Below are 17,139 nucleotides of genomic sequence, written 5' to 3'. Positions count from 1 at the left end.
CGCGCCTCCCGTCCCTGGTATACGCCAACGATCCCTCTACCCACCTGATTGTCTGTAGTTCGTGCCTCCTGTTCCCGAGCCAGCCGACCGGTGAGGTCTGCCAGCCTGTCCTCCAGCTCCTCCCTGCACGAGCTGAACTGACGCGCCTCAAACTCCGCCGCCTGGGACTGTGGAGGGCCGGTGTTGGAAGGGTTAGACATGGAGCAGCGAGCGGACGGCAGAGTGGGGGTGTACTGACGGCGTTGGGAGGGGGAAAGGCTGCTGTCATCATGTGTCCACGCTACGTATTACTAACTAGCCATAAAGGTCAACACTGGACTGTCAGACAGAAAGATCCAACAGCATGCATACACCAGACGACATTTCGGTTTAAACCAGCGTTAGGAATCAGCGTAGCATGATTTATGAACGGACTTACCGATAAATGTAGCCAACTACGACATTACTAATAATAAGTTATCAGTAACCCTCCTGTAAGACCGTCATCACAAATGAAAACACGACAGGGAGCGTTCCACCAAGTGTCCACCCGGACCTTACCCGCGCCTGGAAGCCCGAGATCTGCGACTGCAGCTCCACGTTCTTCTCGGTGAGTTTCTGGGTGAAGTCGAGCAGGTCGGCCTCCTTGGCGTGACAGCCGTCCAGGTCGGCCTGCAGGTCGGCCTGGGACGCCTGCAGGGCGGCCACCTCCGCCTGTGAGGCGGCCAGACGCTCCCGCTCCCTGTGAGCAGAGCGCGCACGACGTGACAAGGAGATACTGACAGGCTGGACGGAATCGGTATAAATTGGTAATACAGAGAGGAGCCAGGAGTGCAAGCAGCTTCCATCAAGGCATATCACACACCTGAAAAGAAGCTGACAAGAAGTACTTACAAGGATGAGTCAATAGTTGCAAGGAATGACAATCAATGAATGTCTGAAACTAAAAAGTCCAATTTATTGTGACAAGGATATTACGGTGGTATGGTTCAAAGATATTACGGTATGAATACTGCAACATGTTACATCCAGCCCACGACCGTACCCCGTCCGGTATCTTGTCTCTCCAGGTTTGCCCGCGTCTTATTTCGCCCAGCCCCTCACCTCTCTAGTGTAGCTCGCGTCTCGTCCAGCTCGGCCGAGTCGTGCAGCAGTGTCTCCACCTGGTGCCGGAGGGCGGCCACCTCCTCCTGAAGTCGCGCGCGGGCCGCCTCCACCGGCTCCAGGGCCGTCTCAGCCGCCAGCGCCTGGTGGATGGAGGGGCGGGGCCGGGGAGGTCGGTTGGTTGGAGGACGATTCCGAGCGACGTGGTGTGCATTGTGCGTGACGAAAGAATAGGGTGGAAGAGACCGAAGGTAGACAGAGTTGGGCCCGGAGAAAAATTCACCGAGAAGCAAAAACAATACCTGCAAAATTGTTGTCACGTGTTTATATTAGACGGCCAGTCGAGGTAAGTCTATTATTTGGTAGAACTCACATGGTCAACATAACACATAACATGACAACAACTTAATAACATAACAACATAGCTTGACTGCAATCAGCGAAACCCTCTAACAAAACCCCACCACCCGCTGCGCCGCTGTACGACTCACGCGCTCCAGGTTGGCGGCGCTCTCCTGCGCCAGGCGGCTGCAGCGCTCCTGCGCCTCCTGCAGCTGAGCCGTCAGCGCCTGCTCCTTGTTTGTGCTGTCCTGTTTGAGCTTCTCCTCCACCATCCTGCGCGCCTTCTCCTCCCGCAGCTCCTTGTCTGTCGAGGATCGGACGGGAGGCTCAGCGCCGGCGGGGTGCAGACTCGGGCGGGGGGTGGGGAAGCTGGGAGGTGGGCTGGGGTGAGGGGACGAAGGGGAAGTGGGTTGGGACGCACTCGGTCGCCAGACGCCAGCACAGAACGGCCGGGGCACCAGGCGACCGAGGTCACCAGTAGTGAGGTCATCCCAGGTCAGAGGGTGCGGGTGGGAGGTCATGACCTAGGCTGGAGTTGTCAGCTACAAGAGCTGCCTGTCCGCAGTGCTGAGGTAATACACTGTCCTCTCACTGTCCACACCACAGCCGCACTAGACGAGCGGACACTGCCGGAGGGTACTGAGCGGGTCGGCGGCAGTGGCGGCACGGCCCTGACAGTGAGAGTGACACTCCAAATGTCAGCGCAGGGCGGGTTCAGGGGCGAGCCAGCGGCGATGACAGACCAGTGACAGACCGGTGGCAGGCACGGATCGGCCCCGGGGCGTGGCGATGACATGTGCTGGTTGTCAAGGTCATACTCGTTCAGTAGTCACTCACATCCATAGCCTCCATTGGGTGAAAGTGACCGCGACACTGTATGCTAGACGTATGAGAAAATGGTAAAATGGCAAAGGGGTGATGGAATAATTATGGACGACACCAGATTTTGTTTGGTTGGGTTAGGCCCTTTCGGCCTAACGAGACCATTTCAGTGCCGGAATGATGATAGGAATTAGGGGGAAGACATTGGTCTGGGCGGGCACCCTGGTGAGTCGTCGGGGCTGAGCCCATTCAGTGGACAGGCAACCCAGTACCCTGACACTCAGTGCACCTGGCTACGGGCGAGCTCTTAGGGGAGTTCCCGAATGGGATCAAGTTGCCCGTCCAGCGGCGGAACAGGAGACTGAAGCGTGAAGAATTTGACTGTACTGGGGATGGAAGAAACGGAATTGGTGACAACGCTCGAAACTCCTACAGCTACATGTTCTTTCTGTCACACATGACGAAGTCGAGGTGCCAATATTCACAGCACCGGAAAATATGTATCTTACTGTAGCTCCCAAAAACCCTTACCGACCCTCGACTGGTCACGAATTACCAGCAACTCTGCGCTGTCTGTCACCCTACCTAATGCCGATGACCGGTTGTCCTCTGCGAGTTTGTACCGGCGAATCGTCTCCTGGGCCTCCCTCAGTTCCTTCAGCAGCGACTCCATCCGCAACTGACCGTCCTGACGGCGAAGGTCACGGCTTAGCGAAAAAAACTCACTAGACCCGGCCTGATGTCACCGGTTACACGCCAATGGTCAGTATAGGTCCTGCGATTTTTGTACCTGTCACCAAACAGCGATCTAACAGAATCCGAAACAAAACACAATGTGCATAGGTACATAGTCTGTGTACGCGACTGAAGATCAAATCTGAATTGATTTGCTGTCATTCGCAAATCTATCCACAAAAGAAATGAGTTCGATGCTTTAGGATAAGCCACCGCTCAAATCTCCCTTGCTTGTATTGTAATGCAAATACATGGAAAGAGTTCATGACACCTATTGAAAAGATTTAGAAAAGTCCCCTACATAGCACCGAGCTCCTCGAAACGGCAAACAAACCTTGTAGCTGTCTGCCTCCTGTTTCATTTTGTTTTGCAGCCACTTGATTCGGACATCCCGGGACTCGACCTCCTCCTTCAGCTTCGCCGACTCTTTTGACAAATTCTTCGCTTCTTGAACCTGAAATCATTGTCCGTCAAATACTCAGGAATAGGCGAAATATCGTGTCTAATCGCCATAAACTGGAGACGGGCAAAACTGAACCACAGCGATCCCACGAGATAGCACTGCAGGAATAAACTTATCGTAACTAAGAAGTTTCAAATGTGCATTACGAGAAGAACTACTCCTTCACGTTAGCAAACGCATTGAGCGAGACCTTGCATATGACCTATAAATGATTCATACAATACATTTCATTTATTTTACGCAGCCCGCTTTCTTACAAACCAGTCATATTCCTTCCTTACAACTGTAATACATCCCGGACCGTCCGACTCACCGGAAACCAGGCGGTCTGATCACCCACCTTGGCCTCCATCTGCTGGCTCATCCTGTTGCGCTCCTGCACCATGTGGTTCACCTTGCTGACCAGCATGTCCTTTTCGCGGAGGGCCTCCTTCACCCGCCGGTCGGCCGTCGCCGCCTCCCTCTTGGCGTCGATCACCGATTTCTCGCTCTGAGCGTAGCGCAGCACCATTTTGTCCTTGTCCCGGCAGGCGGCCTCGAACTGGGCCCGGCTGCGGCTCAGCCGTCCGGTGAGGTCCAGTTCCAGCGCGCGCGCCGCCTCCTGCTGGCGGCGCGCCGCCTCGGCCGCCTCCTCGCGCTGACCGTCCAGCTGCGCGCGCAGCGAGGACAGCTGCTGCTCCAGCGTCTCGATGTGGGCGCGCTCCTTGCCATTCTCCGCGGACAGCCGGCCAGACTCGTCCTGCGCGCTGGAACAGAGACGGAGGTCAATGGGGAGGTGTTGGGACCAAGTAGAGGGGTACCAACTCTTACTGGGGGTAAGGTGTCTGTTTGGACTGCTTTGTAAGCCGTTACCAACTGTGTCACAGCTAAGAATGGTGGCACTACGGTGCTCTCGAACACCTGAAGACCGTTTATTTACATACGCGGCAACATTGTGTAATGTGTACTCTGTAGTCAACATTTGCATGTAGCATAGGAATTTCAGTGGTCAATATCGTAATTCGGTGGGGAGCACACTTCAGTGCATCCAAAACGCAGATATCCAAATATTATCCTTTATGAAAAAACTGTTTCATAACGATGCCTGTTGAGCGGGAAGGTTTATGCGCCGCGTTTTCAGAGTGACGAAAATACGTATGCACTGTGTGCGTGCAGTCATTAAGCATTCCTATAAAAAACAGACGGTCTACAAAACGCGCCGTCATTCGTAATGAATTCTACGAAAATGGTATAACTGATTGTCGGTTTATCATCAGCATAGAATTGGCGGGCACCCAGCCAGGGGAACTACGGACAGATAATGTAGCCGGCTTTTGCGGATGTGTCTATATCGCGGTTCTTCGGAAAACCAGGCGCATTGCCACTATGTGCGTAATAACCATCCACTCATCAAATCACTACAATTGAAATATAATCCAACACATGATTCTTTGCAAGAAGTGAGATCTCAATGTGCGATAAATCCCCTTTTCCGGCGCCGGATTCCCACGCCTATATCAACGCAGAGCGGTGAAACCACTCCATCCAGCCGGCCGGCGGTATGCGACACTGGTCTGACGGGACGGGAGCAGACCCACCCGGGCACACATTCCACCAGTACACCAGTAACGGAGCAGCCGACAGCCAACTGGGTCACCGCCGGTCACTTACTCAGACTGTTTATATATGACATACCACACAGAGTCAATGGACTCGCGGAAAAGCTTTTCTGCTCTGCACGCTACGAGTAAATATTGGATGGTATCCCACTTCTAAGGAATTACTATTGCATGTAAGCTGTTCAGTTAAGTTGCGATAAAATATCGTCATTGATTTTCAAGACGGACAAATGATCGCAAGTAAAAATGATCATGCGCTGGACTCCCGATTGACATGAATGTCCATTGCTTTCATAGCCCCAATCCCAGCACACCGGCCGCTGAATTGCACCGGCTGTCGGTATTGGTTTTCCTCTCACAGTTGCACACATACTGAGCCTGCTATCGAGCGCCCACGGCTCGACGCGCGATAAGGAACGCTGGCTATTTCCTGTGGCCGGGCGGGGCTCACGATGCGGCCAGGTCCGACGGAATCGAGTCGCCGGGATCAGCTATCGTGACGGGCGGACTTTGTGGGACGGTAATAAAGATCGCTTCACACAAAGCCTGGGCGAGATACCTAATGGAGCAGGTACTAGCTGCCAGGGTCATGGCTTCGACCGGCCATGCGGGGCCGACGCAGGGTTTCAAGGACAGACCATACTGCGTAGGTAGCAGATTGGCGCAGGAGGAACAAACGTTGGTGTCATCCAGCACTTTCCATTGGATAAATGACCATACAAATTATTCTCCATTTACGTTCTGGAAGTTGGGATCATAAAGAACCGGTAATGAAAGGAATGCGATGCTGACTCTTCCAGAAATAATTGTTCATTTTATGGTAATAAGTCGAAAAATACGCCGACATACCATATCCCTCCCTCCCGGGCGTCCAGAACCCTTCCATCGCCGCCGTTGCAGCGCACCCACCGTTTCAGTTTGTCCTGCAGCGCCCGGTTCTCGTCGGTCAGGGAGGCCACCTTGTCGGTGAGGTTGAACAGGCGCGCCTCGGCCTCCACATCGACACGCAGTCCGTTGGGCGGCGGCCGGCGGCCGGCGGTCGGCGGCGCCCGCTCCTCCACCGACCTACCGCCGCCCATCGGCTCATCACTCAGCTCCGACAGCGGGCTGCACGCGCCGTCCGTGGCCGCCGGCGATGACGCCTCCAGGTCGGGCGGCCGGCCGCCGTCAGCAGCGTCATCGGGCTCGTCATCGTGCAGACTGACCTCTGTCATCTCAGCGGTGGCGCCGCCGGATGACCCTGGAGTCGAGGAGGATGACGATGGTGGGTTGGTGACTGAGGAGGAATGTGGGGTGGTGGTTGAGGACTGGTTCAGTGTGCTGGCATCCTTGATTGGTGCAGAGGTGCCATTGGAGGTGGATGACGAGTTTGGTGTGCCTACATTGGGTGACTCTGGTGACATGCCAGATTGTGTGTCAGTGTCCTGGTTCTGATTGGTGTCTGTATGTGACATCCCATTACTGGCACTTCCACCAACAGGCCTAAGTTCAGAAGGGGGCACCAGTGCAGGGCCATCTGCCTGCTCCACAGTACCCAGCTGTGGGCTGCCTGATTCTGAACTGTCTGGAGCCTTCACATGAGCACTAATGCCATTCAGGTCTGAATCTGGCTGTTGGGTTACATCTTGCTTTGTACTGCCATTTTCAGTGATGGTCTCTGCATGGCAGCCAGACGCTGAGCTCTCAGGAGACTGTACAGTCTCAGCATCCATCTTCAGAGTATCAAAACCTGGAAAGAAAAATGTGAGAAATTATTGATAATCATCCTGACACTCCCACAACAGGTAAACACTGTTACAATGAAACAAGTTGATGTGTCCCATGAACTGTATAATAGGCCAGGCCTCCAGCATATAACTGTCACATACCAAAATAAAACAGCAATTCAATGTCACATATTTAAGTGAATTACAACAATTATCACAAAAATAGCTAGCAAAAATTAAATGTGAATATGATTCTAATTGTGCCAAAAATAGGAAGTGAATCATACCATTACTTTCCCATTTAATGTCACCTTTTAGTATTAATCAACTGGGAAAATATTTTAAAAGGACTGATTCAAATCTAAGTTCTAATTGACGTCTCATTAAGCCTAAAATCTTATTATAATCTAGTGAACGTAATTCAAATTATCAAAGTTTTTCATAAAACAGTAAAACTTGACACACACAAAATTTGGACAAAACGGTTCATTTTCCATTTTTTTCTTAAAAATGGATTATATTAATTAATAGCAAATGCCAAATCTACCTTGACCTATGATTTCGAGTCCAGGAACATATAAATTGTGTGGACGACTGGGACATTGAGCTGCTCATCATTAACGGAACATATTACATGAACACTCAGCAAGTTACTGTGATATTATATTTATGTCAAAATCACCGCCATCTAACACATAATTACTCAGCATATGGCTCGCATGGATCCAACATTGAAATATAAATCGATCATAGTGGAGCTAATTTGAGGCAAACTTTCGCCAGTATTTTTGTACTATACAAAAGTAAGATTTTCATTTGTTGCTGCAGCAACTCTTACTATCACACACTTATAAACCAATTGTATTAAAAGAAAAAATCTGAAAATTACCTCAAGCAACCATTCTAACGCATCACAACACAAAATCCGGAAGCGAAGAAGCGTACGAATGTGACGCACAATAATAGCAAATGGCGCAGTTTTTGGCAAAAACTTCTTCATGGACATGAAAACTTATAAGATACCAAAACTTATGGGCCTTTTTCTTGGCCCTTCTCTTCTACGCAATGTTTTCTGGAGCTCTGCTTTTCTTTTGGCCTGAAAATTCGAGGATATTTAAAATTTTACAATTTTATATAAAGTTTAAAGTGTTTGAAAATAACTAAAATAAAAAACAAGTGCTGAATGTACCCTTAGGCGTTTTAAAGTCGACCAAAAAAAGACAAAAATTAGCCTATTTATATCAATAAGAAATGGGGCGAGGAGGGGAGGAAGGAGGCAGGGAGGATTGTGGAACTTGAGGGAAAAGTTTATTTTCGCTTTCTACATGTCTGTTGTGGTTTATTGATGAAATATTTGTATCTAACTAGTATGCGGTGTGACTGCAACCATCTCTCTTTGATGAGGTTGTGTGACTTTTTGTTTTGTTTGGTCAAGTTATAACTCAAACCTAAACTCAAACCATGACCATTACATTTCAATTTCAAGTTATTTTAATCCATTTGATCCTAAAACATCAACATTGTCAAATTTCATGTCTTTTGATTGGTAATTGATCTAAATGTCCAGTATTTGGTCTCTATCAACATCAATATTCAATGTAAAGAATGTCTGGAAAATAGAGCATAGTCATGGTCTGGGCTCCTGTCAAGTCAGATTGGTGACCTATCAAACCGTAACTTGTCATTCCATCTCAATCTTGGATGTGGATTGCCTAAAGTGGGGATGGTCTTTGATCGGTATCAGTATCAGCAGGTATACCTGCTGATACATACCTATAATGGTACCTATACATACCTATATCAGTTGGTGACATACCAGGGAAATAAGCTAAAATTAGAGCACTCTATTTATTGCTCCTGCCCCATGTTGAAGAGATACCCCTAAAAGCGTGATCTTTTATCGGCCCTTACGCAGCTAGGCAGTAATTCTCAGACCGGTGGATGGTATCAATAGAAAGAGAATGCGTCAAGGATTAACATGAATTAATTAAAATAACATTAAAATGTTAATGAAGCGTGGAAATTAGTCCCAAACATAAGCTAATTATTGCTCCTACCTCGGCGACGGCGCTCCCCGCAGTCGGCGGAGAAGCTAAAATAAAAGCCACCATCCTCCTCCGTAAGTCAATTTTAGAGCGGCCGAGTGGGCCGATGCGGGGCCACCAAACTGAGGTGAGACGTGGCTAGTAATTGCAAACCGCCATAGAAATCAATATCTTAAGACGTACAATATGGGATGATTACTCTGAAGCTGGAGTGAAAGCATGAGTAGATTGCAAGAAACGAAATGCATAGATTGGTTGAATTATGTACAATAGGCACAGCTCAGATGAAGCCATTTCTATGATGTTGACATATGACATAACCCTTCCTCTCCTCACCTATGACCTAAGTGCATTGGCAGTTACCGGCATAGTTTTTGAGCACGAGTGCAATTCGCCATCGGACCGCAATACATGTTGCTAGGCTGCTGCAATTACAACGAACATACGAATACTGCCTTCATTTGTAGACGTTTGTTTTTTAGGCGGTCTTTGACGTGCAAGGGGGCATACCTGTCGACAACTTGAGTTTCTCCGAATTTCAAAAACTCCCAGAATTTCAATTCCTTATGCACTGTTGTAGGTACAGCTATGTTCACAAGTTTTCGTTTCCTCCTGTTCTAAAAAGGATGATATTTGTCGATTTCGTGCGTCGCTGATAGGAGGGTGCGTTTGATAATTAGGCCCAACGCTTTCTGCATCCGCGAGTAGGTACCTTCAAAAGGGAACAACAGTTTCCATTTATTACACTATGGGACATGTGACAAAATGACCACTGGAACACGCATGAAACGGAGCTCATATTCCTAAAAATGTCTACAATCACTTCTTTTCTGACACTATTAGCAAATACCATCTCAAGTTAGGTGGTTGACAGACAGTCAATGGAGATCTGGGGAGACTGAGTGATGCTAATTCACCACTTAACTGATAATGAGGGCCGAGGGAAGAGAAACATGCAACATGCACAACTGACAACTTGACAAGTGACAAAACACTACCACTATTGCGCAGTGCACAACCAAATTACAGCAGCCAGCCCAAAAAATGCTTTTGGTGGCTAATTGCAAAACAAGTCACTAATAAATGTCTTAGTTGCAGCTGAACACTGCACAATAATCACACTGTTCACACATTGAGTGAGATGCCACAGGTGGTTTGAATCACACTTTGGTTCAACTGCAAATCTGAAGTGTTGTCATGAGGTTCATGCCTCCATGATCACAGCACTTTGGTTGTGGTTGACATAACACTTGTAGTCTGCAGAGTTCCACATGAACTGCAGACACCTCATCTGGTGGTCTTCATGTTGCTCAACTTCTTCAGGAGGCAAATGTCGACCACCCAGCAGAAGCATGGTCCTGCAGAAAAGAAAGGTAATGCATAAGGTACAAACATTATCTGCTGAAACAGCTCCTTCTGTTGGCTGTTATTAAACTTTTAACATAGGTAACATAACACCATGTATTCTATGTATATTACATTTGTTGAAGTAAAATACTGCCGGCTATTTCAAAACCAGAAAATGAAATTATATTGTGGCATAATTCACCTGCTCAGCTATTAGTATCAAATAATAATTAATTTAATATTAAGCATATTCTATATAACACATTCATAGAATATTCTACTTCACGTCACAAGGACTCACAATCTTTCTGTTTGGTGTTTGATTGACGCATTAATTAAGTTTGTCTTAGGTTTTATTATTGCAAAAAAATCATATTGCATTATTGTATCAAAATACTGCCAGCAATAACAAAACAAGAACATGAAATGCCAATGAGCAGGCCGCCTTTCCTTAAAATGGATTACTTTGAAAGGAATTTTAGTTTCTTTTAAGGAAAAGGAGAAATGATTATCAGGTAATTATCAGAAAACCACTCAACCAGCAAGTGGCTGGGTGGTTTCACAGCAAACATCAAGCCAAAACATATGCTTACATCTATCTAACAATTGAGCCATTTGACTACTACAAGGATATGTGAGCAAAATAAGAATCAAATTATCCAGTGTTGACTTCCTTGCAAAGTTTATGCCTTATTTTATGAAAATGTGTCACTAGAATATGATACTTATCATCGAATATTATTTAATTTACGATTTATTTCGATCGGAATGCACATGGAGTCCCGCGCCATTTTCGTCGACGATGAATATGATCGTGTTTCATGAAGAGATAAGGGGTTTCAATGGTATTTCAAAGCAATAATTTGATGCAAAAATTTGTAGGAAATAATATGAAGCTGGTTCAAATGGCCATCAACCATTTAAAACACCGAAAATACTCACAACTCCGTCCCGACGACCACGCAGCACCGCGCACGCCACACTACTGGCACAATGCCAAAACTGTTGTCACAGCGGAAATGTTTTTTTTTTCTCGATTGCAATTGTGGAATTATTTATTAAACAGAAGATGATCTTTCCGAAAAACCGACTGATTTCATACACAGATGCATGGAAAATAAAAAAAATCCCGGTAAGTTTATTTGTATTGTTTTGTCGATTTTGACATGCTCCTAGTTTGCAGCCATATTTCGATATGTTCTACAGGGAGTTCAGAATTATTTCAGGACCAATCTTTTCCTCATTCATTTTCCCGTCGATCATGAAATTTTTAGAGCGGAACAATTGGTTTCCAGGCGGTCCGAGCGGTTTTCGTGAGAAGGGTGCAAAAATCGGCGTCATTTTTAGAGCCTCGACACCAGCTCAACACAGGACCCTATGGGAGACGGTGAAGTAGCGGGAGCAATAAATAGAGTGCTCTAATTTTAGCTTATTTCCCTGGTGTGTCACCGACTGATATATACCTATACATACCTATAAGGTACATACCTATAGGTATGTACCTGCATCACTACCTACCTATTGGGTGTATTGTATCAAGTGTTCTTATTCATATCTCTGTCTTTTTTCAGGGACATTTAAATTCAGCAATGTCTGCAACTGCATGTTTTATGTGCTGCACTATCTCTCCTGGCAGTGTGCCAGCCCTGGACACAATTTGTCTGCCTTCTGGCAAGTCTGTAGCTGAGCAGCTATGCAGAGGCTTAGGTGGATATCTGCTGCCATTAATGCCTCAACATGTGGCTTGTATTTCGTGTCAACAAACTGTAAGCCACCTTGACCAGTTGTGGGCAGAAGCTGAAAGACTTCAAAACATTTTATCAGATAAATTTATCAAAGCTTTGCATCACAACCAGGCAAGTATAGTTAACCACTGGATGAAATCTGTTCTTTGAGTTTGTTTAATGTTTGTTACCTATTAAACTTCATGCATGATGCTGGCTTAGTTGATATGCTGGCTTAGTTAATGCTAATTTCTTTATATCCTCATTTTCAACAAGCACCATCATTGATGCTTTTAATACACCACTCTTTCTTCCTCAGGAGAAGATCAACAGTTTGATGACACCAGAAACTGAAGGTGTACCAGCTTCCAGCTCCTTGCCTGGTGGCCATCTACCATCACCAGTTGATGTGGATGATCCCAGTTATGTGGCCACCAAACTACAACATGAAGACATTTATTGTCCACCAGATGACTCATCACAGGCCTCTGAGCCTGATAGTCCCACCTATGTTATTATGGATGATCCTGGTAGTTTGCATGAAGAACATTGCCACTCTCAGTTTGATTCTGTTGGCATGCATACAGCTGTTCAGACTCAGAACAGCTCAGAATTTGTGGATTCAGAGGATAAAGAAATACACCAGTCTGGTGAAATCACCTTTATCCCAAACACACAGGTCACAAACCTCACTCGTACAGATAACACGGAAGTTCCTGAAACTGAAGAATCCCACGAGCCTGCTCCTCCTTCCCAAGCATCCAGTCGCGCCGCGAGAACGGGTCCGAAGACGTGCCCGCACTGCGGTAAGACGTACCGCCGATGGAGGGACTTGGACACGCACCTCAGCACGCACACTGGCAGCCTGCCGTACCAGTGCGCCGAGTGCGGCCGGCAGTTTGCCTCGCGGCGCCGCCTGATCGACCACCAGCGCGGCCACGCCGGCGGCTGGACCTGCCAGATCTGCAACAAGGTGAGTCGCTAGACAGGGAGGGAGATGTGCAACAGTGAATGGTTAAAGGGACACTCCCACCTTAACATTAGTTTTGAGTTGAGATAGCCAAATTGGTGGCCATGGCCTGCAAATACCGGTTTGGGCACTCACAACATCGACAAATGCTTTAATTCGGAGATATGGAATTTCAAACTTGCAGTTTTCGGATTCTAAGGGGCTAGTGCATTGGTATGCCCCCTTAGAATTTGTGACGTCAGCGGAGATCTAACGATTTTTAAATCTTTTACTAAAACGTTTGGTAGCACACGGTGGTATATGCTGCTTTGCGCGCAACAAATGCCGCACTTTCAAATAAAGTCGCTAGGAACAGCGGAGATCCCAAAAAGTAAACAAAAGTAAAAGTCTAATATCTTGAAAACCGGTGAATATTTTTCGATGAAATTTGGTAGATATTCGTTTTCGCTCTTTCTGAACCGAGCGACATCACTTTCGTGCCAATTCATTAACTTTTTTGAAGGTGGGAGGGTCCCTTTAAGTGGTGACTGGCTGCGATCGTGACGGGAGATAAAAAATCGTAGACACTGATTAGTTTTTTTCGCTTTTGTTTATGGGCGAAGATCGGACAAGCGTCAATTTATCCGTTTTGGATCGGCGTTGAGCTACATTTATCAGTATGCATCAACAATTCAACACGAATCGGTTTATTATCTTTAACGAATCGCAGGTCACGCATAGCATGCATGACTAAGTGACTGCAGCTGCACGAGCTACTGAGTACTGAGTACTGACACTGGGTCGGTGTCGATCCACACTGTGCCGATTTCTATTCACTCAGTCTGCTGTTTTTCAGGTGTTCCGGCACCCGTCCAGTCTGCAGCACCACCGGCGGCAGCACGAGCGGCAGGCGCCGGCCGCCGTGTGCCCCATCTGCTCGCTCTCCCTCTCCAGCGCCGCCCACTTGCGCGACCACCTGCGCACTCACTCGGACGAGCGGCCGTTCCAGTGTCGCTCCTGTCCGCGCGCCTTCCGACAAGCGTCCACTCTACGTGTGCACTCCCGAATACACTCGGGCGAACGGCCGTTCCAGTGCGATGCTTGCGGGAAGGGATTCCGCGCCCGCGCGGCGTTCATGACGCATCTGCAGCAGCACGGCGCGGTGGAGCCGCGTTTCTCGTGCGATACGTGCGGGAAGACGTTCTTCTACAAGAGTAAGATGGAGCGTCACCGCGCCACGCACGGAGGTCCGCAGGCAGCCTGCTGCGAGCAGTGCGGAGCGACGTTCAGCTCGGTGGCGGCGCTGAACCGCCACCAGGTGACACACAGTTCCCAGAGGCCGCACGGCTGCCCCGACTGCGGACGCAAGTTCAAGGAGGCCGGCGTGCTGAGGAAGCACCAGCGGCAGATGCACGCGGCAGACGCGGCGCATGAGTGCTCCGTATGCGGCAAGCGGTGCGCAGGGCCGTTCAAGCTAAGTGAACACATGCGAACACACACTGGGGAGCGACCGTTCGGGTGTCCGCTGTGCCCAAAGTCGTTCACTCAGGCGGTGCATCTCAGTAAGCACCAGAGGACGCACCAGCGGACGGAGGCGCCACTGGAATTCGGGACCGTGTGACCGGCGGCCGTCACCGTCATTATTGTAAGGCTGTGACTCGCGACTTGTGATCTGCCCTCTTTTCGGGATATTTTTGTGAGATACCTACGTGACATGATTATGTTGTTTAGACCTCATTTCAAACAAGTCATTGATCACGGAAAGAAGAATGTCTCATAAAAGGTATATTTTCGTAACATTTACGAATTTTTCTGCCAGAAGAACGTAACATTGCGACAAATCAGTCGACAACGCACAGAGCTGTTGTCCTCATAGCAAGAGCTATACAAGATCATCACACATTATTGCACATTGTACCCAACAGATCTATCGCCATTTGCGTCAGAGTTTCAACGACTTGGTAAAGAGTGGAAAAGCGTCACTCAAATTACGTCAATCGTTCTATATGAAGAAACAAACACAATAGGAAGCCACCACCTTTTTTTTAGATCGCTTATGAATGCATCAAATTTCTATAGCCGGAACTAGTAATAAAGTCCCATGCTATCCACACAAAAGCAATAAACAAATTAAAACGAATGATCAAATAGCACTCTTTCGGGTCAAGACTGGGCCATTTTTCAAAGCTTACACTGATGGACTCTAAAACGGTGTCATTTATCAGCAGCAGCTTACGATTCACAACCAACATCACTATAATAATCAAAATATGGGCCACATACTGTGCGATAATCACCGAACACAAATCATACCTGACGTAGTGACAAACCCTGAGTCGCCCGATCGCTTCAACCTACTTCTCTTCTGCCGCTGCGACTTCCGCCTGCCGCTTGGCCAGCATGGCCTGCGCCACCTTGCTCATGTTGGCCCTGTTGAGTTTGTCACAGATGTACTGTCCGGCGTCCACCAGAGCCGACAGCTCCACGCCCGTTTCCACGTTCAGACCGTGCAGCATGTAGACCACATCCTCAGTCGCCACGTTACCCGAGGCGCCGCGCGCGTACGGACACCCGCCCAGGCCAGCCACACTGGCGTCCACCACCCGCACGCCCATCTGCAGCGCCGTGAGGATGTTGGCCAGCGCCTGGCCGTAGGTGTCGTGACAGTGGATGGCCAGCGCACTGGCCGGCACCTCGCGCTGAACGGCCTCCAGCATCGCGCGCACGACGCCCGGCGTGCCCACACCGATCGTGTCGCCTAGCGAGATCTCGTAACATCCGAGCTTGTGGAGGCGACGCGCGACCGCCGCCACCGCCGACGGCCGCACGGCGCCCTCGTACGGACAGCCGCACACGCACGAAACGTAGCCGCGCACTCGCAGACCAGCCTCGCGCGCTGCCTCGACCACCGGCTGGAAGCGCGCGAAACTCTCCTCGATCGAGCAGTTGATGTTGCGTCGTGAGAACGCCTCTGAGGCGGCGCCAAACACTGCCACCTCCTCGGCGCCGGCGTCGATGGCGCCGCGCAGTCCGCGCATGTTGGGCACCAGCACCGGGTAGCGCACGCCGGCGTCTCGCGGCAGGGCGGCCAGCACGGCGGCGCCGTCGGCCATCTGCGGCACCCACTTGGCCGACACGAAGCTGGCCGCCTCGATGGTGCGCAGCCCGGCGCCGGCCAGCCGGCGGATCAGCTCCACCTTGACGGCCGTCGGCACCGCCTGCGGCTCGTTCTGCAGCCCGTCCCGCGGCCCCACCTCCACGATACGGACTGAGAGCGGACGCTGGCCGCCGAGACCCGGGTCACCGGCACTGCCGGCCGCCGAGTGGAGCGCAGCGCTCAGCTGACGTGTCTGAGAGCAGGAACGCTTCAGCAGGGAAGTGGCGCACCGACGCCAGCACAGCAGGTATTCCATGGTGCCTGTGAATGTAAAAATAGCATGAAACCTTTTACCAATAAGATTTAGGGAGATGATGATGATGAATTGGGGTTTTTGGGTGCCCGGACTACAGTGGTCATCAGCGTAAGATTTAGGTAATTTGAATTACTTTGCTGCATATCATAATCATTCAGTGAGGTCATCATTTACCACTGGAGCAGAAAAGTCCACAGAGATGCCAACAACCAACATGGAGAACTAGAGGAACCAGCATCAAATCCTCTCTTTGGTCTTTAGTCCTTTGAGTTGGGATGCAGCAAATTTCCAGAAACGTGCACTATTCAGAGGTTAATGCCTGCCACACCAGTGTCAGATATTTGGTTGTAGGTTGCAGGTTTATAGCATGTATGTTTTAGGTTTGTGGGTTGGTAGGTGGTAGGCATAGGTAAGGATAGGTCAGATCAAGGTTAGTTTAGGTAAGAAAGGGTGACATTGGCATCAGCTTTACCAATACCACCATAGCTGCAATGACATATTGATATTACAATTCGTTATGATCGATCGGATTAACAGACCATCGTTGATCTAAAACCACAAATATTTCTCGCAGCTGGTAACGTATTCACACAAAAATCCATTGATGCTGATGCACGATCCAAGAAGAGAAATGCTTATTGTTGTTGTTGTTGAAGAGTTAGGGCGCGCAGCAAAATGCTTATCAAACAAGTAGGTATCAGTGTACAATGCTAGCTCACAAACTATCAATCCACAATCAATCAATCAGCCATATGTGAAATCACCTGTAACTGTAGTCTATACCAAGATTCTTACAGATATACCTGCATCACCTGTAAATCAATTGTACAACTTATTAAAATGAAAAACAGGCAACCAAACAAAATATCTTGAGCGGAGCATCAAAACAAAGACGGTTCTAGCGCAGGTGGC

General features: G+C 48.7%; 3 protein-coding genes across 6 annotated transcripts in view; 1 reads left to right on the top strand and 2 right to left on the bottom strand.

The window, feature by feature from the left end:
* The window catches only part of LOC122380156 (coiled-coil domain-containing protein 186-like), a 22,949-nt gene extending 14,128 nt beyond the window's left edge, over positions 1-8,821 (bottom strand). Inside the window, exons 1-9 of the mRNA XM_043363025.1 lie at positions 8,807-8,821; positions 5,953-6,772; positions 3,786-4,191; positions 3,317-3,436; positions 2,833-2,935; positions 1,575-1,729; positions 1,084-1,226; positions 541-721; positions 45-167 (exon numbers count right to left, since the gene is read on the bottom strand). Of these exons, the coding sequence (XP_043218960.1) occupies positions 45-167; positions 541-721; positions 1,084-1,226; positions 1,575-1,729; positions 2,833-2,935; positions 3,317-3,436; positions 3,786-4,191; positions 5,953-6,755 (2,034 nt within the window). The 5' untranslated portion in view covers positions 6,756-6,772; positions 8,807-8,821. The remainder of the gene's footprint in view (positions 1-44; positions 168-540; positions 722-1,083; positions 1,227-1,574; positions 1,730-2,832; positions 2,936-3,316; positions 3,437-3,785; positions 4,192-5,952; positions 6,773-8,806) is intronic.
* LOC122380157 (zinc finger protein 2 homolog) overlaps positions 1-14,613 on the top strand; it is a 17,246-nt gene extending 2,633 nt beyond the window's left edge. The window contains exons 1-4 of one of the 4 annotated variants that reach the window (XM_043363028.1): positions 8,014-8,055; positions 11,713-11,997; positions 12,185-12,838; positions 13,671-14,613. In XM_043363028.1, the coding sequence (XP_043218963.1) occupies positions 11,731-11,997; positions 12,185-12,838; positions 13,671-14,435 (1,686 nt within the window). In that variant the 5' untranslated portion in view covers positions 8,014-8,055; positions 11,713-11,730 and the 3' untranslated portion in view covers positions 14,436-14,613. Of the gene's footprint in view, positions 1-8,013; positions 8,077-11,712; positions 11,998-12,184; positions 12,839-13,670 lie in introns of those variants that run through there. The other 3 variants (XM_043363029.1, XM_043363027.1, XM_043363026.1) reach the window with 3 other exon arrangements.
* Positions 14,587-17,139, bottom strand: LOC122380160 (hydroxymethylglutaryl-CoA lyase, mitochondrial-like). Its single transcript, XM_043363031.1, has 2 exons — positions 16,992-17,139; positions 14,587-16,232 (listed from the first exon to the last, which is right to left on the bottom strand). Exon 2 carries the CDS (start codon positions 16,225-16,227, stop codon positions 15,169-15,171), a length of 1,059 nt encoding a protein of 352 aa, XP_043218966.1. The 5' UTR covers positions 16,228-16,232; positions 16,992-17,139; the 3' UTR covers positions 14,587-15,168.

The sequence above is a fragment of the Amphibalanus amphitrite genome, unplaced genomic scaffold (assembly GCF_019059575.1).
Source record: "Amphibalanus amphitrite isolate SeventyFive unplaced genomic scaffold, NRLGWU_Aamphi_draft 000092F_arrow, whole genome shotgun sequence".
Taxonomy (NCBI): domain Eukaryota; kingdom Metazoa; phylum Arthropoda; class Thecostraca; order Balanomorpha; family Balanidae; genus Amphibalanus; species Amphibalanus amphitrite.
The sequence above is the reverse complement of the archived record's forward strand: the minus strand, read 5'-3'. Positions and strand labels throughout refer to the sequence as shown.